Below are 24,464 nucleotides of genomic sequence, written 5' to 3'. Positions count from 1 at the left end.
TTATTCAAGTCCTTTGCCCATCTTTGAAGTGATTTATTTCTTTGTTGTTGAGTTTTAGGAGCTTGCTATATATTCTGGATATGTGATTTACAAATATTTTTTCCCATTATGTGAGTTGCCTTTTTACTCTGTTGATAGTGTCCTTTGATGCACAAAAGTTCTTAATTTTGATGAAATCCAATTTGCCTGTTTTTTCTTTTGTCGCCTATGCTTTTGGTGTCATATCTAAGAAATCACTGTCAAATGTAATTTCCTGAAGCTTTTCCTTTGTGTTTTCTTCTAAGAGTTTTAAGTCTTATATTTAGGCTTGATCCATTTTGGTTAATTTTTGTATATGGTGTTAGGTAATGGTCCTACTTCATTCTTTTGCATGTGGTTATCCAGTTTTCCCAGCATCATTTTTTGAAGATTTCCTTTGCCCATTGAATGGTCTAGGTACTCTTGTCAAAAGTCATTTGAGGGAATTCCCTGAAAGTCCAGTAATTAGGACTCCACGCTTCCACTGCAGGGGGCATGGGTTTGATCCCTGGTCGGGGAACTAAGATCCTGCGTGCTGTGAGGCACAGCCAAAAAAAAAAGTCATTTGATATATATGCAAGAGTTTATTTCTGGGCTCTCTATACTATTCCATTGGTTTGTATGTCTGTCTTTAGACCAGTACCACACTTTTTTTTATTATTACTACTTTTTATTGGAGTACAGTTGATTTACAATGTTGTGTTAGTTTCTGCTGTACAGCAAAGTGAATCAGTTACACATATACATATATCCACTCCTTTTTAGGTTCCTTTCCCATATAGGTCATTACAGAGTATTGAGTAGAGTTCCCTGTGCTATATACTAGGTTCTTAGTACCACACCATTTTGATTACTGTAGCTTTGTAAATCAGGAAGTGTGAGTTTTCCAGTTCCCCTTTTTGTTTTTCCTTCTGTATATCTGTCCCAATAAACATCATTACCATGTTCCTGGTTGTCAAGACAGAAATCTAGGAATAATTCTTGTCTCCTCCCTTTTTTCTTATCTTCTTGTGCAGCCCGTCATTAAATTGTGTCAATTCTATCCCATTAATGCCATTTAAGATCATCCTTTCATCTCTTTCATTAACAGTGTTTAGCTTTTGACATCTCTTGTCTGAACATCAATTTTCTAACTCATTTTCTTGTCTCTTATTCTACCTATCTCCTTGCTCCATACTACTGCCATCATGTATTTCATAAAATGCACATCTGATCAAGGCACTCCATTTTAATGAACTCCCTTCTTCACCTTGCCATTTCAATTTCTCTCTTTTAATACACTCAGTTCCCTAGTAACTGCCTTGCTGTCTGAGGTCCTTTTTCTTCCTCAGTGTCTTGAACTATACCCTTCACTGGTTACTCTTGCATATTATCTTTTATTTTAATTAATTAATTATTTAATTAACATCTTTATTGGAGTGTAATTGCTTTACAATGGTCTGTTAGTTTCTGGTTTATAACAAAGTGAATCAGTTTTACATATACATATATCCCCATATCTCCTCCTTCTTGTGTATCCCTCCCACCCTCCCTATTCCACCCCACTAGGTGGACACAAAGCACAGAGCTGATCTCCCTGTGCTATGTGGCTGCTTCCCACTAGCTCTGTTTTACATTTGGTAGTGTATATATGACCATGCCACTCTCTCACTTTGTCCCAGTTTACCCTTCCCCCTCCCCGTGTCCTCAAGTCCATTCTCTATGTCTGCATCTTTTTTCATGTCCTGCACCTAGGTTCTTCAGAACCTTTTTTTTTTTTTAGATTCCATATATATGTGTTAGCATACAGTATTTGTTTTTCTCTTTCTGACTTACTTCACTCTGTATGACAGCTCCATCCACCTCACTACAAATAACTCATTTCGTTGCTTTTTATGGCTGAGTAATATTCCATTGTATATATGTGCCACATCTTCGTTATCCATTCATCTGTCAATGGACACTTAGGTTGTTTCCATGTCCTTGCTATTGTAAATAGAGCTGCAATGAACATTGTGGTACATGACTCTTTTCGAATTATGGTATTTTCAGGGTATATGCCCAGTAGTGGGATTGCTAGGTCATATATGGTAGTTCTATTTTTAGTTTTTTAAGGAACTTCCATACTGTTCTCCATAGTGGCTGTATCAATTTACATTCCCACCAACAGTGCAAGAGGGTTCCCTTTTCTCCACACCCTCTCCAGCATTTATTGTTTGTAGATTTTTTGATGATGGCCATTCTGACCGGTGTGAGGTGATACCTCATTGTAGTTTTAATTTGCATTTCTCTAATGATTAGTGATGTTAAGCATCCTTTCATGTGTTTGTTGGCAATCTGTATATCTTCTTTGGAGAAATGTCTATTTAGGTCTTCTGCCCATTTTTGGATTGGGTTGTTTGTTTTTTGATATTGAGCTACATGAGCTTCTTGTAAATTTTGGAGATTAATCCTTTGTCAGTTGTTTCATTTGCAAATATTTTCTCCCATTCTGAGGGTTGTCTTTTTGTCTTATTTATGTTTTCTTTTGCTGTGCAAAAGCTTTTAAGTTTCATTAGGTCCCATTTGTTTATTTTTGTTTTTATTTCCATTTTTCTAGGAGGTGGGTCAAAAAGGATCTTGCTGTGATTTATGTCATAGAGTGTTCTACCTATGTTTTCCTCTAAGAGTCTTATAGTGTTTGACCTTACATTTAGGTCTTTAATACACTTTGAGTTTATTTTTGTGTATGGTATTAGGAAGTGTTTTAATTTCATTCTTTTACATGTAACTGTACAGTTTTCCCAGCACCACTTATTGAAGAGGCTGTCTTTTCTCCACTGTATATTCTTGCCTGCTTTATCAAAGATAAGGTGACCATATGTGCGTGGGTTTATCTCTGGGCTTTCTATCCTGTTCCATTGATCTTTCTGTTTTTGTGCCAGTACCATACTGCGTTGATTACTGTAGCTTTGTAGTATGGTCTAAAGTCAGGGAGCCTGATTCTTCCAGCTCCGTTTTTCTTTCTCAAGATTGCTTTGCTATTCGGGGTTTTTTTGTGTTTCCATACAAATTGTGAAATTTTTTGTTCTAGTTCTGTGAAAAATGCCATTGGTAGTTTGATAGGGATTGCATTGAATCTGTAGATTGCTTTGGGTAGTATAGTCATTTTCACAATGTTGATCCTTCCAATCCAAGAACATGGTATATCTCTCCATCTGTTTGTATCATCTTTAATTTCTTTCATCAGTGTCTTATAGTTTTCTGCATACAGGTCTTTTGTCTCCTTAGGGAGGTTTATTCCTAGGTATTTTATTCTTTTTGTTGCAGTGGTAAATGGGAGTGTTTCCTTAATTTCTCCTTCAGAGTTTTCATCATTAGTGTACAGGAATTGCATGTTATCTTTTAGTAAATGCACTTGATGCACTAAGCATCAAGGCAAAATTTAGTCACATTCAAAACCTTGTGGCCATTTTAAACTTTTCCCAGAATTTATCAGTGTAAATATATTTTTTCAATTTTTAATAAAATAAACCCAGACTGACTAAGGCTGTCACTTGAAAGAGAATTACTTAATGAAGTTGAAGGGATCTTTCTTTAACCTCTACTATTTGGTGTCCTCTGGGGAACTTTTTGCTGACTTTTATCATAAATCAATGGTAATCCTAGCATTCCTAACAGACAAATATGCCTATAATATCAGCAGGGGAGAAGAAGAGAAGGTATTTCATTCCAATGAGTTTGTGGGTTGCTTCTACCATGGATGAGCTTTCATACATGTTCCTTTAGCTTTCTTCCTGGTTCTTGGCTATGTTTTGGGTAACTGAGTTTGCCTGATAAATATCATCTAGAGAAGTGAAGTATTTGTATATACCAGCCCGTCTCATAGCCTTGCACATAACATGCATTACTACTTCTTGGTGAACCTGGATGTGACCCCAGAATCCTTTTCAACATACTGTAGTTCTCCAGGCAGTCAGTGACAGTTGGTGAGAGCTGGCAAGGGGAATGGAACTTACCACCATCCCTGCTCTTTGCTCATAGCATGTGCTTCCTGAGATCCATTGGAAAGCTTTAGGGTCATCCATTCCTAAGGTCACTTCTGTCTCTGCTGCCCACGCCAGTCCTTTTGAACACTTGGTGATCATAAGACTAAATTGTAAGATGTTAGAGCTAGAAGAGATTTTAAAGATCGCGTGGTCCAAAATAAGAGATAAAACCCTGCAACTTGGAGGGCTAAAGTGTGTTATTTAAACTGACATCACATGCCACCCAATTACATGTGTTGCTGTGTTTTCCTTTATAGGTGCGAAGAAGCTCCTGTGCAGTTTGGGCTCAGGTAAAAGGTAAAACCATTTTCTGCCTAAGACTGTTCTCCTTATTTCTCCTCTGTCCACTCTGCAGCATCAGGTGTATGTTAATGAGATTTCTTTTTAAATTGTCACAGGTGACAAAAACACATCTCAGACTAGCCTACAAAAAACCATAGCTGAAAAGGATGAGGGGTGGGAACTTATGGAATTAGAACCAGAGTGGCATCACCAGGCCTCCAGAAACTGAGACTTGGGACTCAACACCATAAGTAGGACTGTCCCTTTCTATCTGTCTCTATCTCCTCTCTAAGTGTGAGTTGGCCTCATTTTCTTCTACTATAAGCTATGTGGTGGTGGGGGGGTGGGGGGGGACCAGCTGCCCCAGCTTAGCCACTTCAGTGGGAACAGATAGTTTTTCAATTCAGGGAGTCTCTTCTCCTAGCTAAGTGACTATCCATTGGATGAATCACTATTAAGAGGAGATAGGGTAGTATGATTAGCCTACCTTGGGTTTGGGGCTTACTGGTATGGCTGGTTGGGGGCAGATCAATGTGATCAGCAACCTCACCAGGGTTGCATTGAGAGGGGGACATGATCTCCATCCGGAAGAGGCACAGAAAACCATGTTGGCAGACCAAAACAAAGAACCACAAGCAGTCCACTACTTTCAACCATTTGGCTACTTAGCATGTGCACACACATACACATACACTATTTAGAAAAACACCCTCCATTAAGAAAGTGAAATTATCCTCCATACAACCAAAAATGGAACCCAAGTAGAAGACAGCTCAAAGGTGGGTCTCCTACTGAATCCAGCTCCAAGACCAGGGTTCCTGGGGATGATCCGTCTCTCTTGATCTAATTAATCTAGATGCGCTTCTCATGATCTGTTAGCAATCTATGATTAATGGCAAACTTAACCATTCTCAAACCACAGTATATAATATGAAAGGGAAAGGTGGATAATCACAATAAGTACGTTCATTTAGAAAGGAAGAAAAGATAAAGAACCGTGCAGTGGCCAGGGGGCCCATAACAAGGACCACATCCTGCTGGACAGGAAAGGCAAGCATCTCCTGCCCTGGCAGCAGAATGGGTCACTTGGTCAGTTAGTTTGGCTGCCTCGGGCTCTGCCTGATGGGAGAGCAGCCTTGTCCCTTTCCTCCAGAGCCTTCCCTAAGAGATGCAGAGAGAAGGAGCCCCACTGAGTGCCTACAACTTAAACCGTCTGCTTCATGGGGGCAGTTATCTGGGTGGCGGAGTTGCCTTAGGGATTGAGCAATCACAGGTCCTTGTTTGTCAGGCTGGGATTTCCCTGGCAGTACATTTCTTTAAACCAACAGGCAGCCAGCCACTGGATTTGATTCATAAGAATTCCATTAGTTTGTAGCTAATACCAGAAATCTTGTCAAGTTTATGACCTTTTGAGTCTGGAACTTTTCCTTGTGGTTCATGAATCCTAGCAACAGCCTGAGGAATTCTGCTCTTAGCCCAGAGTATCGGTTTAACTCCTTACATCCTGTCCCTCACCTCAGAGCATCATAAAACAATAGGCTGGGGTGCTTCCAGGAGGGTTCCAGTGGATGGTGCCTTACAATTGGGGGATTTGTTACCCTGTCTGTAGAGGGTACCTAGCAGGAAATGTTTGGGAGGAACCTGGAGAAATAAGCTTCCTTCGTTTTCTGCTTATCCCCTAATCTCATTTCCCATGTCTTTATCTCTACTCACACCAACTTCAACAAGGGTAGGGGGCATGGATTTTCAACTGGGCAAGGCACATTACCTGACTGTCAGCCATCTTGGATTGAAGATTGCCAGGCCGCAAGGGCCTCTCTCTCTTTTTTCAATTTTCTTGAGAAAATAATTTACATATAATGTTGTGTGAGTTTAAGGTGTACAATGTGATGATTTGATTCACGTACTTATTGCAAAATGATTACCGCAGTAAGGTTAGTTAATACCTCCATTACCTCACATAATCACCATATATATATGTAATTTATGTATATAGGTATATGTATATATTTATATATATAATTTGTGTATATGTATGTGTGAATATTTAAGATCTACTCTCCTAATATCTTTCAAGTGTGCAGTACAGTACTGTTAACTACAGTCAACATGCTGTACATTAGAATATGTCCCAGAACTTAATTATCTTACACCTGGAAGTTTGTACCCTTTGACCATCATCTCCCCGTTTCCCCCACCCCCAGCCCCTGGCAACCACCGTTCTATTCTCTATTTCTATGAATTCAGCTTTTTTAGATTCCATGTATAAGTGAGATCATTCTGTATTTGTCTTTCTCTGTCTGACTTATTTCACTTAGCATCATAAGTGAGGGCCTCTTTTTTTTTTTTTTTTGCATTTTCTCTCTATATATTTTTAACATCTTTATTGGAGTATAATTGCTTTACAATGGTGTGTTAGTTTCTGCTTTATAACAAAGTGAATCAGCTATACATATACATATATCCCCATATCTCCGCCCTCTTGCGTCTCCCTCCCACCCTCCCTATCCCACCCCTCTAGGTGGTCACAGAGCACCGAGCTGATCTCCCTGTGCTATGCGGCTGCTTCCCACTAGCTATCTGTTTTACATTTGGTAGTGTATATATGTCCATGAGTGAGGGCCTCTCTTAACAAAGATGTGCGCTCTTACATTTCTGCATGCAGATAGACTAAGCCCCCTTTCTTAGAATTGAATAATGGCCACAAAAAAACAATCATGCATTCCGACATCTGGAAATTTTTCTGCCAATCCATTCCCTGAAGCTTTAAGGGCGGGATGGAGTTCCTACAGGAAAAGAGGTGCTTTTACCAGAAGAATGGAGATGTGCAAGCATCATGGACAGGCACAGATACAATAGCTTCCAGAATCCACTGCTTTCAGCAGCTGTTCAGTGTGATTAACAAACTCAAACTGGGTAGAAGAAATGGCCAAAGAGCTGGCTACAGTCATTCTACTGTGATTAAGTTAACAGGAAGGATTTTGCTTTGGAAATATCTAAGTGGCTTTTGGCAGCGCTTTTTTCCCCTCATGTTGAAAGAGAGTCTGAACCTTTGAATTCAAGCTACTGGAAAGAGCTGAGATAATAGAAAACCCAGTTATGTTGAAATTTTGAAGGCAGCTCGAGCAGGTATACGTCTACATACAGAATGGGTTGTGTGCTCACCTGGCAGTCTCCTTTTGCCAAAATTTTGGAGCCTGCCATTTCAGAAAGTAATTTGGAGAGAACTAGAATCCAAATAAGTCCTCAAATTGTTTCAGTTTCACTCATGCCAAGCAACAGCCCCATTCTTGCCTTTGCCCTCTGATGAATTATGCTACTTACCTTTTGCACATTGCCCCTAAAAGAGCTTTGTGATGACTCTCAGGGAGCCAGCAGTCGGTTTGATGGGAAGTGCAGAGGCCTGGGCTTCTTTGCCCGAGTCCTGCTACTAACCAGCTGAGTGTCTTGGAAATTATATTTAACTTGGCTGGTTCTCTGTTGCCTTCCTCCAAGATCTCTGCGATCCCTTCCAGCCACAAAGTACTATGATTCTGTGCTTTCTTGAGTCACTGAGCAAGGTCATTTGATATACGTGAGATGATGATAAACTCTAACCAGGGAACATCCGTTAGTCATGGGCATGAAAGCTCTGAGTCATTAGTGACTACTCCTCTTTCTCATTTAGCCCACATTTTGCACTTGGGCAGACCTCTCTGATTGTCATTTCTGTGTTCACTCCCTGAGCAGAGGCCTTTGGATGGCTGGCCAAGCCTCTTTCTCATCTCCCATCACAGTGTTCAGGTTTCCCTCTTCACTCGAGCCTACACTACCCCCTGACATGTTCCCGCCACAGTTCTCCAGTATTTCTTTTTCTTCTTTCCAAGGCCTCAGTTGGACACCAATGTACCCTTCTGATTGCATCTCTCATTCTTCTCCATTCAAACCGATGTGGCAGCTCTTCTCTGGATATGGCCCTTGCTTTCTCTCCTTAATGTCTTGCTCATACGATTATGTACTTACTTCCACCTGGATTGCCCTATAACCTTCCTGTAATTTCTGTTTATTACAACCCCTCCTGTTCTTCAAGATTAAAATCAAATGCCATCTCCTCCTTGACACTTTTTAAAATTTCCTCAACAGGGCAGGATCTCTCTCCCTCCCTCTCTTTAGCCATTCTGCCACACTTCTGAGTCACTGGTATACTTGTTTTTTCTTACTAGATTTCATACGCTTGAGAGAGAGCATTTGAAGGCTGGAGCAGTGCCTGGCACACAGTAGGTGCTCAGTCAGAATTTATTGAATTGAGTTGAATGATTACTGGGGAACCAACAGTACAGTCTGGTGAGAAAAGAAGCATAGTGGGTGCAATACTTATCAAATAAGCCAGAGAAGATTAACATCAAGGTATAAGCTTAGTGTGTACATTATCTATGCATATGCTATGTGCATGCATGTATACACATATACACTCACACTCATTTTATTTTATTCTTTTTTAACATCTTTACTGGAGTATAATTGCTTTACACTGTTGTGTTAGTTTCTGCTATATAACAAAGTGAATCAGCTATATGTGTACATATATCCCTATATCCCCTCCCTCTTGTGTCTCCCTCCCACCCTCCCTATCCCAACCCTCTAGGTGGTCACAAAGCACTGAGCTGATCTCCCTGTGCAATGCCGCTGCTTCCCACTAGCTATCTATTTTATACTTGGTAGTGTATATATGTCAATGCTACTCTCTCACTTCATCCCAGCTTACCCTTCCCCCTCCCCGTGTCCTCAAGTCCATTCTCTATGTCTGCATCTTTATTCCTGTCCTGCACCTAGGTTCTTCAGAACCTTTTTTTTTTTTTTAGATTCCATATATATGTGTTAGCATACGGTATTTGTTTTTCTCTTTCTGACTTACTTCACTCTGTATGACAGACTCTAGGTCCATCCACCTCACTACAAATAACTCAATTTCGTTTCTTTTTATGGCTGAGTAATATTCCATTGTATATATGTGCCACATCTTCTTTATCCATTCATCTGTCGATGGACACTTAGGTTGCTTCCATGTCCTGGCTATTGTGAACAGACCTGTAATGAACATTGTGGTACATGACTCTTTTTGAATTATGGTTTTCTCAAGGTATATGCCCAGTAGTGGGATTGCTGGGTCATATGGTAGTTCTATTTGTAGTTTTTTAAGGAACCTCCATACTGTTCTCCATAGTGGCTGTATCAATTTACATTCCCACCGACAGTGCAAGAGGGTTCCCTTTTCTCCACACCCTCTCCAGCATTTATTATTTGTAGATTTTTTTTTTTTTTTAGCGGTATGCAGGCCTCTCACTGTTGTGGCCTCTCCCGTTTTGGAGCACAGGCTCTAGACGCGCAGGCTCAGTGGCCATGGCTCACGGACCTAGCTGCTCTGCGGCATGTGGGATCTTCCCGGACTGGGGCACGAACCTGTGTCCCCTGCATCAGCAGGCGGACTCTCAACCACTGTGCCACCAGGAAGCCTTGTTTGTAGATTTTTTGATGATGGCCATTCTGACTGGTGTGAGGTGATACCTCATTGTAGTTTTGATTTGCATTTCTCTAATGATTAGTGATGTTGAGCATCCTTTCATGTGTTTGTTGGCAATCTGTATATCTTCTTTGGAGAAATGTCTATTTAGATCTTCTGCCCATTTTTGGATTGGGTTGTTTGTTTTTTTGATATTGAACTGCATGAGCTGCTTGTATATTTTGGAGATTAATCCTTTGTCAGTTGCTTCGTTTGCAAATATTTTCTGCCATTCAGAGGGTTGTCTTTTCGTCTTGTTTATGGTTTCCTTTGCTGTGCAAAAGCCTTTAAGTTTCATTAGGTCCCATTTGTTTATTTTTATTTCCATTTCTCTAGGAAGTGGGTCAAAAAGGATCTTGCTGTGATTTATGTCAAAGAGTGTTCTTCCTGTGTTTTCCTCTAAGAGTTTTATAGTGTCTGGCCTTACATTTAGGTCTTTAATCCATTTTGAGTTTATTTTTGTATATGATGTTAGGAAGTCACACTCATTTTAAACCTTCATAATAGTGGTAGGAAGAATTCTAATATGGCCTCACAAATTCCTGGTCCTTGGGGTACACCCACTTTCTCTCAGTTATTCATTCAAAGGCCATTCTAGTTGTTGCTGTGAAAGGATTTGAAGATGTAATTAAAGTCCCAAATAGGGAGATTATCTGGATGGACCTGACCTAATCACATTAGCCCTTTAAATCTGTGTCTAGAAGTCAAAGACAGGGGAAGTTGGAGATTCCAAGGGAGAGATGGATTTGACATAAGGGTTTCTCCTGCTGGCTTTGAAGATGGAGGGGACCACGTGGCAGGGATGCGGGCAGCCTGTAGGAGCTGAGCGGCCTCTGGCTGACAGCCAGTAAGAATATGAGGACCTCAGTCCTACAACTGCAAGGAACTGAATTTAGCCCACAACCTGCATGAGCTTGGAAGCAGATTCTTCCCCACAGCCTCCAGAGGGAAATGCAGCCCTCTCAACATCTTTATTTCAGCCTTGTAAGACCCTGAGCTGAGGACCCAGTCACAGTGTGCCTGAACTTCTGACCCATGGAACTATGAGCTAATAAATGGCTGCTACTACTAAGTTTATGGTAATTTTTTAAGCTGCAATAGAGAATGAATTCAATAATGTTGTTGACTCATCAGGCTTTACTTATCTCTAAATTCGTTTTCTACTTTGATCTCCTTTGCCATCTCCTACTCCACAGGGGATTCAAGCAAGGGAACCCTAGAATAGCAGAGAGAAATTTAACACACTAAAGAGAAGTCACAGTGCTAATTATTTGTGCCTTTTGGAGAACAGAATTGTTGCTTTCAGGAATTGACCCTGCTGGTGTAAATTCATGAAAAAATGTCCACAGCCATAGGAAGTCCTCAAGCTGTCACGAAGTCTGAGAGTAGGAATAGGGCCTTTCTAACTGGCTCTTCAACACCTGTGATATTTCCATTAGTGAAAAGGTTCAAGATAAGCCCAGGGAATCCCTATCACTCTTCCTGAGCACTATACCTCTTCCGGGAGCCACCCTACAGAGACTGGTGGAGTTTAAGCCTCATGGATTTACTCGCTTTAAGAATGAATCACTGGGGTGGGATAGGGAGGGTGGGAGGGAGGGAGACGCAAGAGGGAAGAGATATGGGAACATATGTATATGTATAACTGATTCACTTTCTAATAAAGCAGAAATTAACACACCATTGTAAAGCAATTATACCCCAATAAAGATGTTAAAAAAAAAAAAGATGAATCACTGAGAATCTGGGATATAACACATGGCTCACTCACTTGGGTTTCTAAAAGGATATTCTACAAGTGATTGAGAAGAAAAATAAGTATGGTTTCATGGCATGTGACCATGGAAGGGAAGGTAACCAGAGGATGGCAAAACTCTGAAAAATGTAATTCACATTGGCCAGTTATACATTTTCTCAGTAAGGAATTAATGTGGGAAGCCCCTAAAGAAGCATGTGGTTATACCATGATTGGATTGACTCATGTTCACAGAGTACATATATAATGTAGAAAAAAAGACATATAACCAGGAACTGTTCTACCAGCAAGAATTGTGCCTGGAGCTACAACCCAAGTCATGTTATACAGAATGAATAAAGATGATTTCCCAGTACATACCTCGAGAGTAAGGAATAGTTGGGCTTCCTGCTAAGGGTGAAAGATGTCCTCTTTGATATTTGAAAACTAGAGAAGAGCTAACTGCTCTCCATACATTAAAGTCTTCTGCCATGGATGAAGCACTAAATTCTAGCAGGCTCATACAATTTGCAAATGAGATGGATAAACCACTGCAAGTGATCTTTGAGGAATCTTGACAAAGAAGTGAAAAGTGGGAAGACAGAGGATGAGCAAAGGGCATGGAACTTTGTGAAAGGGAGGTAGATTTTGCAAAGTGTGCATGATGATAACTTGAAGTCAAGGCCAGGCACGGTCTTTAAGAGATGGCTCTGTGTCCACCTGGGAGAAGAAGCCGTAGTTCCCAGCAGTCAGTATGGGAGCTATGAGCAGATTGGATGAAACTGCTCTTCTTTCTTCTGGCACAGAGTCACTAAATGGTCAGGGAACTGTGGCAAGCACAATGGATTTTGACTTCAGCCAATACTTAACAATGCCCGGTGGACAGTGTGGGGAAATGAGGGCTGGGTGTGAGCTTAGAAATGACAGGATGACTACGCAAATGTTGCTTATTAATGAGTTGATGTCAAATCCAGGCAGGTACAGAACATGGGTCAGTGTCCACAGTCATCTTCAGCTTACCATCATCATGAATCCATGACTCAAAATCTATAGAGGAAAAAATAATCTGTAGAGGATGAAACTGTACAGGACAAAATATAGAGATGATGTAGATGATCAACATTGGGAGGAATACTGGGTAGACTGCATGAAACGAACAGTGGAGGAAAGCACCAGATTCTTTCCACCATCTCCAATACTGTAGTTTCTCTTAAAAACAAAAACAAAAAAACCCTAGGGAATTTAGTACACAAAAATGGCTTCAGTGTTTTAATTTGCATTTTTACTTGTAAGAGAGAACGTTGATCAAAGGTTTATCAATCATCTGTAATCATGTTTTATACATGATTTACCTTTTGATAGAATTTGTTTATCTTGCTATTGAGGTACTTGCCTTTTTCCTTATTAATTTGTAACACTCTATACATTAACTCCTTGCTTATTAATTATTCTCATTATTTTACCCAGTTTTCCATTTTCCCTTTAAGCTTACTTAAAGTCGTTTTTGGTATACAGAAGTGTATGCTTTTTAATGTGGTCAAATCTCTCATTCTCTTATTTTAAGGTTCCTGCATTAATAAATATGCTTAGAAAATTCTTACCTGCTTTAATGTTAGATAAGTATTCACTTACATTTTGTTCCAATTCTTTAAAATTTCAGTTTAAGTCTTTAATCCATCTAGATTTTGTGTTGGTATAGAGCATAAACTCTAGTGATCAAAATTACTTTATTCTAAATGGTTAGCTTATTTTCTCAATGCTAGTTATGAATAATGTATCATTTCCCCAATGATTTGAAATAGTAACAAAAAAACAACAATAATAATTAATAATAGCTAAGATTTGCCAATTACTGTGTACCAGGCACAGTTCTAACATGTCATAGCATTTATTTATCACAATAACCTCATAAGGTGGGTATTATGGTTATGATTCCCATGTTATTAAATCATCCCTCTGTGGGGAAAGTGAGGTGCAGAATGGCTGAATAACTTGCCCAAAGTCACACAAGTGGGGAGTGGTGGTGTACAGATATAGACTTGGCCAACCTGACTCCAGGATTCAAGCTTTGAAATTCTTTTATATACTTGGGGTTGTTTCTGGGCTTTCTATTTTGTTCCAGTGTATTCATTCCTATGCTGATACTGTGCTGTTTTAATATCTAGTAATTCAAGTCACTCCTTTAATTTTTTTTCTTTATTAATTTCTAATTTAACCAGAACTTCTCCTCCCGTTTTATAATATGGCTTCTTAAAAATGTCAAGGCTTTTTTCTTCTGAATACCAAAAGTAGCCAAACAATACATGCCATGTTTTTCTAGAAAGTCTCTCTGTTTTTTTTTTAAAGAATCAATTTTATTTATTTTTGGTTGCGTTGGGTCTTCGTTGCTACACACGGGCTTTCTGTAGTTGTGGCGAGTGGGGGCTACTCTTTGTTGCAGCACGCAGGCTTCTCACTGCGGTGGCTTCTCTTGTTGCGGAGCACGGGCTCTAGGCACGCGGGCTTCAGTAGTTGTTGCACACAAGCTCAGTAGTTGTGGCTCACGGGCTCTAGAGGGCAGGCTCAGTAGTTGTGGCGCACGGGCTTAGTTGCTTCGTGGCATGTGGGATCTTCCCGGACCAGGGATCGAACCCGTGTCCCTTGCATTGGCAGGCGGATTCTTAACCACTGAGCCACCAGGGAAGTCCCTCTAGAAAGTCTCTTGACAACATTTTCTGAGGTAATGATTTGCCAGGCTCTTTAGCAAGAGATACGTTCCATGGCTGCTTTTGCTGGTGCCAGCTCTCCTGTAGAGTCTCCAGTAGAATCAAATTGCTCTCAACCTGGTTGTAGAGATCTGAGCAGTGCCAGTCAGTAGAACTCTCTGCAGTGATGGAAAGATTTTAAAGCTGTGTTGTCCAGTATGGTAGCCACTCACCACTTGTGGCTACTGGGCACTTGAAATATGCACTTAAAATAGTATGACTGAGAAACTGAATTTTAAATCTAATTTAATTTAAATTAATTTAGATTTAGATAGCCACATTGTGGCTAGCGGCTACTGTATTAGACAGCACAGAATTGATGATGAAAAAGTTAAGTAGCTTGAACTGTTCTCAAATGTGCTACATTTACTGCCAGGGAAATAAGTCATCTATATTTTGAGGGTCTCAAGTCCAGGGGCTATTTTTCCTCTTAAGCCCCTCTGCCCTTACGGTAACAGATGTTTGCTTTTGCTGTTTTCAGCTCTTCAATGGCAGTGTTGGATTACCCAGGGGGAGCACTAAGCATATGCCTGGTGCATTGGTAAAAGGAGGGTACAGACAAATGAAATACATTTGGCCCTCCATATCCGCGGGTTCCACATTCATGGATTCAACCAACCGTGGATTGAAAATATTCAGAAAAAATAATTCCAAAAAGTTCCAAAAAGCAAAATTTGAATTTGCTGCACACTGGCAACTATTTACCTAGCATTTATTGAATATGTTGTATTTACAGCTATATACATAGCATTTATGTTGTATTAGGTATTATAAATAATCTAGAGATGATTTAAAGTATACAGTAGGTTATAAGCAAATACTACACCTTTTTATATCAGGGACTCGAGCATCTGAGGATTTTGGTATCCAAGGGGGGCCCTGGAACCAGTCCCCCATGGATACTGAGGGATGACTGTAATTTGATATTCCAACGATGACAACTGCAACAAATCATCTGGAAAATTTTGGAATTGATTGCACTCCCTTAAACTTATTGCATGACTTGGTGGTATTTTTATTTTTAATTCTATACATGCAAAGTCAGCCCCCCAAGATCTTCTCAATGTCTGGTGGCACCATTGTACAGATTTTTGTTCTTCCAAAGAGGAATTTGAGCAACCACAGCCCGAGGCCCTGTAATCGTCAGCCTGTGGAGGAAAGATCTGGGCCAGCACCCCTGACTGCTGGGGGAGAACATGACCCACGCTGCTGCAGAGAAAGCTGGGCTCAGATCTGCACTGGGAAAGCATGGTGCTGTGGTCAAAAGCAGACTCTGAAGCCAGGCAGCTTGGGTTTGCATCCTGGCTCTGTCATTTACTAGCTGGGTGACCTTGGGCAAGTTTCTTAACCACTCCATGTCTGGATTCATCATCTATAAAATGCGAATAATAATAGTACCCAGTGTAATAATACCTGGTGCTATTATTGTGGCACCCAGTGGGTGGTTAGGAGAGGTTTTAGAACAGTATCTGGCACATAGTAAGTGCTAAGTAAGTGTTTGCAAGTTAAAATGAGATCTTTAGTTTAGAACATGATGCCCTGACTTAGTCACTTGGCCCAAATGTACAGCTCAAATGTGCGCGTTTTTCAGTTAACAGCCAGGGATCTCCCTGGAGTTGACATGCGATGCACCTCTGAATAGAACATATGAATGCCTTTCAAAGAGCTTTTACATCAGTTTTCTTATTTTATCTTCACGGCAACCTGCTGAACTGAGCAGGGAGGTACTACCCTTGCTTCCTGTAGGGGAAATGACAGATGACGCTACCCAACAGAGAGGATTTGTTTGTTATGTTTGTTTTTCTTTTAAAGATTTATTTATTTTATTAATATTTTTATTTTATTTTTTTGGCTGCATCGGGTCTTAGTTGCAGCACGCGGGATCTTTGTTGAGGCGTGAGGGATCTTTCATCGTGGCATGCGGGCTCTTCATTGTGGTGCTCGGGCTTCTCTCTATTTGTGGCAGCGGGTTTTCTCTTCTCTAGTTGTGGCGCGCAGGCTCCAGAGCACATGGGCTCTGTAGTTTGCGGCATGCAGGCTCTAGTGGAGGCGAGCAACCTTAGTAGTTGTGGCGCGCGGACTTAGTTGCCCCGCAGCATGTGGGGTCTTAGTTCCCCAACCAGGGATCAAACCCGCGTCCCCCAGTGGCAGATTCTTTACCACTGGAGCACCAGGGAAGTCCCTGTTTGCTATATTTGATCACTGGAGCTACCATTTTTGGAGCGAAAGTCCAAATGACGTCAGAATGACATCTTCCTCGACGCAAAGGAAAACTGCCGGTAAAAATCGATCAAGTGTAATTGACTTGAGAGAAGACCAGCACACACAACACAGGATGCTGTACGTGTGTGCCCAACAAATCAACTTTTATCCCTTGTAACTTGAATGTGGCCCAGTTTTACGCTTCCTTTTCAAAAATGTCGTGGAATGGTTTTTCCTGATGCCCTGGTCTCAGGGCCAACTGAGGGGGCACAGAGGAACTCTGGGCATTCTTGGGATGGTTTGTTAAATGGGGCCAACCTCTGGTTAAAAGAGAGCGAGGTCAGGTGGGTGTGCACCTCTGTGGAGGGCCATGATTCTGTGCTCTGTGGGTTCAGCGTGTGGTTTTGTCCCGCAGATTCATCGCTCACGCTGCTGCAGATGGTAGGCGTCGGGCTAGGCTCCCTGGCTGTTGTGATTGTCCTCGCATTCCTCTCCTTCTCAGCAGTGTGGTATGTGCGACTGTCACTTTTGAGGAATGAGTGGAATGGAGGGAGGGTGGGGCTGGAGTCAGGAAGAACAGCTGGGATCGAGGAGGGTCAGAGGGGGAGTGCGGGAGGTTGTCCCAGGCTCAGCAGGTGAAAGGCACGGGTAACTCTGCACCTCAGGAGGGAGGGGCATGCCCTCCAGTCCCAGGAAGAGAGCAGGGTCAGTGATGGTGCCCTGACCACTCACAGAGTGGTGGCTCATCTCCTGTACCGCTCCCCATGCACACAGGGGTGCACCGCAGGAGAACCTAAGTGTCAGTGAACTCTCTTTTCCTCCGCCATGTCTAGATTGCCAATGCTGCGTGAAGAGGATGCGCTGCTGCTGGGGCAGATGTTCTGACAGCTTCTCAGGTGTCTGCACAGAGGCCTTGTGTGTGCGTGGGCCTGCAATCCCATTCCTGGATTCAAGACGGTGACTATCTCTTTGGAATCCCCCAAAAGGAGGACACTCGGGAATTGTTGATGTCTTCCCTGCTACACGACCAGTTCTGTGTCTCTGAACTTGAGAACCTTGACGTACAATGTAATATTGACCACAGGCTACAGGCCTGTGTTCTCCCCTGAGTGATGCCTGAGAGTCAGCTCCTCTAGGCACTGAATGCAAGAGACTGTCTACCTCTTCCTTTATAGCATCTCTGTCATTAATTCAGAATCCATTCTTTTACAATAAGTAATGAGATAGACTGAAGTGTGGGCTAGAATTTGACTTTATGAAGGAGGTCATTGCAAAGGCTAGAGATCATTGACATAGACAAATACGGTAAACACTTTAGAAGCACTTTTCCGACAATTGGTTGACACACTAATGAGAAAGTATGCTAGCCTGGCCACTCCAGTAAGTTCCCTGCAAAATCTGTTAGGCAGTGTTGCTTTGATACAGTTCCTTTTGTCTTATATGTATTCAAAAGCCATAAGCCTTCATTCCAGTAAAAATATTCTGTTAAGTTAGACAGTTCTCTTCCACATGAATGTTTAGAACAGCCTTGGCAAAATTTTTTTCACTGAACATTTCCTAAAAATGCTCCGTGCCTCCTTTTAGACTTGGGGGTGGGGTGGTAACAATGGGTTGCAACATTATGAAGCCCACGGCCCGAGTCCTGTGTTTATAGGGGAGGGGAACAATGCGGGTGACACGATCGTCCCTTTTATCTACAACGTCAGTAGCTATGAGTGTTACTTTATCATGAACCATGTCCCGGAACTACTGTCAATATGCTGAATTTACAGATGGAGTGGATTCGATTTGACTTTTAAAGCCCGAATCAGTGTTCTTGAACTTTCCTCCCTAACCAACAATGTAACTCCAAGGCTCAGCAAGGAACGAAGGGAGAAGAAGGATGGAGGCTTGTGGCTTCTCTAAGTGATGGTGGTATCCTCCTATGCCTTCTCCCTCCTTCTCCAGGCCTAGAGACTAGAAAGCATGGGGAGGGGTGGGGGGGACAGTGATATTGCCCAACTCGGGGTGAAGCATATATGAACGTGGTCCTAGTATTGGGCGACACCACAGTCCTGAGGAAAAGGGGCAGTCTTTCCCACATGGTGGGCTGGTGTGTTCTCCACCGGCTCACTGGGCACCAGTGAGGGACACATCTGAGCAGCCTGGGCTTGTAGGCAGATGAGGAGACATGAGCAATGATAGGAAAAGGTGGCAACTCTCTATGAAGCTGCTTCCCCAGGGGGATCTGACCCAAAGCATATCCTCTCAACTGGGAAGAGTCAGAGAGAGGGAAGTGATACCCTGATGCTTGAGTTTTCAAGGCCAGCTGTCAGCCCTGGCCCCAGCCAGTACTGGGCAGTATTAGGAATAATTGTCCTTTGTCCTCTGAGGTGTCGTCTCAGACTACAACTTAGGATCAACATGTAGAACACTTCCTGCTCTCATTCAGGTGAACTGTAGAGTAGAACTCTCAATAGACTAATACAAATAGCTTCCGACTTTTGTTTTTTATGTGCAACAATTCAAACTCATACAGTTTTCACAGCTCTTGAATTAAATTTGGAATCTTTACAAATTATTTGGTTAGTATTAGGTAGGGTCTCTGATGAGTAAGGATTTTCCTCCAAGCCTCCTCTAACCAAAGAGAGAATCTGAGTTTCTCCCCCTTATTATTATTTTTTACCAGCTCTGTAAAAACCATATGTTTCTGTAGTCCCCTAATTTCAAGTTCTAGAATTAACTGCTAAAGAAGCTACCTTTGTTCACATGGGAACTTAGCATAATTGTCATCGAAAGGAAGAAGTCCTATTTGCTTGGTGTCAAAAGTTTCTCGTTAAGAAAACTGACTAAATATGAAGTAAAATGTACTTCTGGGTACAGTGCAGAAATGTAAAAGCAGTTCATGAAAGAATACTGAAATAACAAAAACATAGGTTTTGTCCCTTCCTCTAAATGTTCCAAAGGATAGCACAGAGTTGCTCAGTGTTAATACTTAACAGAAGTAGGTGCTGAGCATTTGCAAGAAGGATGCGCCATTTTCCTGCAGTTCTTTTCTGATCATTTTCTCATGCAAATGAAGGCAGCCTTAAGTTCTCTGAATTCGCCTGGTAGCTTAACCACAATACCGTCCCTTTTTTTCCCAAGTGGATTCCTGGTTAAGGCGGGGAGAGCATCTCAGGAGACCAATAGTGGGTCTTCCTAGAAGCATGCAGGGTCCTTCTGTTGAAGGACTGATCAGGTAGCATTCAGAGTTGGGTTATGAGTGCCACTAAATAAAGCTGGATCCTCAGATGGTGATGGAAGAAGGATCTTTTCCTTATTAACTGTCTTGGGGACAGTGTGTAGAGGTGAGTGCCAAGATCCAGTCTTGAGCTCCCTTCTAGACTAGGAATCAAAACAGAGGGTTGCCCAGATATGGAGCAGATTGTTCCCTGGCTGAATTTTTTTTTTTTTTTTGGTGCCCATAGTTTTTATTTATCTCCACCATAGTTTTTGTTCATACATGTTCTTTCATTCCATCCTCATAGCAGTTCTGTGTGGTGGGAAGGTTAGGAGTTATCATTTTCCCATTTTAGAGTGGAGAGATGGGTTCAGGCAGAGACGTAACTTCAATTGTGGGGCCAGATATTCTGCCTGCAAGTACAGTTCTCATTCCTGGGACCTGACAGGACATTTGGGTTCCTGGGAGAGCTAGGCCTTTGTATTTCTGAACTATATATATATATATATATGCATTGCTTTTACTATTATAGCACCTGTGTCTTTTTATACTTATCTTTTCGCTGTGATATACCTTCTCCCATCACTTCTAGAAGGAGCCAGCCACAAGCAACCAAAATAGATGGAGGTTAACTAGGGGAAATAGGTAATAGTCCATCCATGACCCCAGACCTAAAATTGCAGCTGGGCCCTTAAGATTAAGACCACAGCAAAAGTCATTACCTTGAAATTCCATAGTGGATTGGAATAAAGTTAATATTTAAATTGATTTTAAAGGAGGTAAAGAATTCTCAAGGCTCCCTTTTTTGGCTAATCTCATATTCCGATTTCCTAACCCTTTAATTTTTCCATTCCCTTCATCAGAGAGAAAACCAGTGGGTAGTAGACGTCAATCAAATGGTGTTTTAAGGACCGTTTGCCTCCCACAGCCATCGTTGGTTAAACTCAAGTGCCTGATTTTGGAGAGGAAAGGGCGTGTGGATTTTTCTGTGTCCGTTTGTGGGCAGGTGATGCAGTGAGGCAGGTCAGTTTAAAAAAGTGTACGTCCATTGTTTCAGAAAGAGAGAGAATGAATGAATCATTCTGGACGTGTGTGTGTATCCATATCCATACTTTTTTGGGATAACTCAAGGTTACCAAAATGGGGTCAAACTAGGCATGTGGTTTGTAACATGCATTGGACACATTTTTCATGTCAATCATGATGGCATTAAAAGTTGGTACCATAATTTATTTAACTAATACACTGTTGAGTATTGTGCATTTAGAGTATTTCCAGATGTTTACTATTCTTATATATGTCTGTATAACTGCATGCAGTTATCACTTACGCTAAATTCCTAGACTTGAAGTTGTTGGAATGAAAACGATATACATTGTAGATTTACTGCATATTGTCAGAGGAATCTCAGAAAGTTTATACCAGTTTATGCTCTCACCAGCAGGAAGACTCAACATACCTGGGCATCGTTGATATTCTTAATCTTGATTAATCTGGTAGGTGAAAAATGACCTTTCAATGTTTAGTTTGCATTTCTCTGACTAATTTGCATGTTGACTGGTCATTTGTAATTCTGTTGTGGTGATATGCCTTTTTTCTCAGTAGTTGGCTTGTCTTATATTGATTTGAAAAAGTTCTTTGTATTATAGTAATTTTCGCTTTTAGCTGTCACACGTGTTGTAAACAAATTTTCTACTTTATTATTTCCCTTTTGACCTGTTTGTGTCATGCACTGCCGCACAAAAACTTTAAATTTGTGTAGTCAAATGTATCAGTCTTTTTCCATATGTATTTTGCCTTTGGTACCATGCTTAGAAGGACTTTCCAATCTCAAGGTAATAACTATAATTCAGCAGTTAAAAAACCATTTAAATCTTTAATCCATCTGAAACATTTTAGTATAAGGAATGAGGTCGGGAGGGGTCTTTTTTTATTTTTGCTAAATGGTTTAGCCAGTTGTTCTATGAATATTCCTTGACTGTTATTTTTTTCCCCTCGTGATTTGACTCGTATACTGAATCATATACTAGAGTCTATTTCTGAACTTTCTCTTTTGTTCTGCTGATTTATTTCTGTGCCAGTGCCACCTGCTATAAGTTTAAAATAGGGTTTTTTTTTTAGTACCAACTAAAAGTAAGTTACCACCCTTTTTCTGTTAATTCTCAGAGTATTCTCAGGTTTTATTATATATTTATTCATGTATACATATTTATTATATGTAAACTAAAGAATTATTTGGTCAAGTTCCCCCCAAAATCTTCATATTTTTCTTGGGGATGTATTAAATAAAGAGTGCTCTTATCCCAGAACACAGTATGTGTCTCCATTTAATGTTTGTGTGTGTTCCTGTCTAGCGTGTTCTGATTTTCAACTTACAAGGTTATTCATTCTTATTTTTGGTTGTGTGTGTGTCTAGATATTTTACATCTCGTTATCCTGAACTCTTATGTCACTACCTCTGATCCTGCCCCTGAAAGTGCATCCCACAGCCCCTTACTGCTGGCATTGTTAGAGTTCTCTGGCCCTGGCAATCTGCCTTTTTTGGGAAAAGTCACATCAAGATGGCTCCTCTAGCTCAGTTACTTTCCTGGGTATCTACTTGACTCACGGAAACTCACAGACCCTTGCCATGCAAATGAGGGATTGCCCCACCATCACAGATCACTCCAGCCACAGACTTTAGTTGTCTTACCCATTAGACCCTTTGGCCTCCATCAGTGGAAGTGTAGCTTCTACTACATTCCAATGTGGTTCCCACTTTTTTGTCCTGATGCTGGCCTGACAGCCTCAGCCTCTTGACCCCTGGGTTTCTTATCCTTGGAGTCAGGTACCAGGCCTCTGTGTCCTCTGAAGTTTTAGGGGACACAGAGTCTCTGAGTGGACGTCCCCTTGAAGCTCCTCTTTCCTGATGTGCACTGAGGAAGGTCCCCTTACCTCCTACCGTCATGGTGGGGGATAGAAAATTCAGAGAATGCCAACAGCTTTCCCTAAAGAACGACTTTCTTTTGGCCTTTTCAATTTTAAACCCCTTTATATCTTGGGTATTGGGCTAAGGATCACAAGACCATTCGGAAATCCTTATTTTAGAATATGGGAGTGTTTGCAACCTATTATTTTCAATTTTTTGGAGCTTTAGTTGAAACAAAAAGGGTCCAATTTGAGGCCAAATGATAGGAAAATACAGTTCACAGAAAAAGAAATGCAAATGGCTCCCAAACATAAGAAAATATGCTCAACCTTACTTTTAAGAAAAGTGCAAGTTAGTGAGGCATCATTTCTCACCCGTCAATGAGAAAGCCAGAGATTTAACAACACAGTCTCTTTTGAGGCTGTGGGGAAATAGGAACTCAAATGTTGTTAGTGAGAGTACAGAACGGTACAACCTTTATGGAAGGAAATCTGGCAATATTTACATTGCCTTTGTCTTTAACCCAGCAATCCACCTCTGGGACCTATCCTATGGATTCACCTGCACATGTTCCAAATGACACATGAACAGGGTTATTCATTATGACGTGGCTTATGATAACAAAAGCTTAGAAACACCCCAAATGCCTCTCAGGAGGAAAATAGTTACATGAACTATGATACTTCTATGTACACAATGGTACCCTGAGTTGTAAAAAAGGAATGAGGAAGGGCTCTATGCATTGAAATGGGGAGATCTTCAAGCTGTATTGTTTTAATGAGGAAAACAAGATGGAGAATAGTGTATATCATACGCTATCTTTTATGTAAGAAAGAGAGGGAATGAGAATATTTATTCAATTTTAAATAAAGAAACACAGGAATGATAGCAATGAGTTGATGTAACTGGTTACAAATGGAGCAAGGAAGAATGGGGTGGAGGTGGACAGGGTGAGAGTGAGCCTTTTAAGTGTTTATCTTCTCATTTTGTTTTGTTTTTAAACATGTAATTATATTACTATTCAAAAACATAAAAATAAAATTTCATAAGGAAAAGAAAGTGTTCCATTTAATATCCTATTACACATGTGTCAAATAAAAATATTATGGGTACTGCTTAGTTTCCTTCTAAACCCAAGACACTTAGATTTGGATAAGTTTGGTTTAATTTTCCATCACAAAATTGGTGGGGCATCCAGTGCTGTCTTTTAAGATTTCTGAAAATTCCATGAGGGGGTAAAGGGGGATGTATTATAGTCCCATGATCAACTCTAGGGCCTACTTTCTGCTTCCTATGAATTAATTTAGCAGATGGATCATCTCACCCTCCTACATGGGGTCCCTGTTCCCGCCTGCATCGACTCACCTGTGGAACTCAGCTCCTTTTCATGATTTCCACCCAAAGTTTCACTAAGGACTTGGGGCATTTAGATAACGTGAATGGAGAGTGTATTTGTTTCCTACTGATACTGTAACAAGTTACCACACACTTGGTAGCTTTCAACCACACAAATTTATCATTTCACAGTTCTGGAAGTCGGAAGTCTGCCGTGAGTCTCACTGGGCTAAAGTCAAAGTGTTGGCTGAGCTGTGTTCCTTCTGGAAGCTCGAGGGAGAATCCATTTGTTTGCCGTTTCTAGCTTTTAGAGGCTGCCTATATTCCTTGACTGTGGCCTTTCCTCCATCTTCAAAGCCAACAGTGTGGCATCTTTGAATCTCTCTCTGACTCTGACTCTCCTGTCCACCCCTGCCCCCGCTTCATTTATAGGAGATTACAGTGGGCCTCCCTGGAGAATCCAGGATAATCTCCCATCTCAAGATCCTTAAC

General features: G+C 41.1%; 1 protein-coding gene across 7 annotated transcripts in view; it reads left to right on the top strand.

Moving 5' to 3' along the window:
* The window catches only part of SUSD1 (sushi domain containing 1), a 130,567-nt gene extending 108,529 nt beyond the window's left edge, over positions 1-22,038 (top strand). For 5 of the 7 annotated variants that reach the window (XM_089913587.1, XM_089913589.1, XM_089913590.1 and 2 more), the window contains one exon: positions 4,283-5,473. In XM_089913587.1, coding sequence (XP_089769713.1) covers positions 4,283-4,465 — 183 coding nt within the window. In that variant the 3' untranslated portion in view covers positions 4,466-5,473. Of the gene's footprint in view, positions 1-4,282; positions 5,474-16,942; positions 17,037-17,360 lie in introns of those variants that run through there. The other 2 variants (XM_089913588.1, XM_022579035.3) reach the window with 1 other exon arrangement.
* Positions 22,039-24,464: the final 2,426 nt, after the last annotated feature.

Source organism: Delphinapterus leucas, chromosome 6, assembly GCF_059928025.1.
Source record: "Delphinapterus leucas isolate spDelLeu-1000000601 "Yukka" chromosome 6, BTC_Dleu_Yukka2, whole genome shotgun sequence".
Classification (NCBI taxonomy): domain Eukaryota; kingdom Metazoa; phylum Chordata; class Mammalia; order Artiodactyla; family Monodontidae; genus Delphinapterus; species Delphinapterus leucas.
Note: the sequence above shows the minus strand (reverse complement) of the source record. Positions and strands in the feature narration are given on the sequence as shown.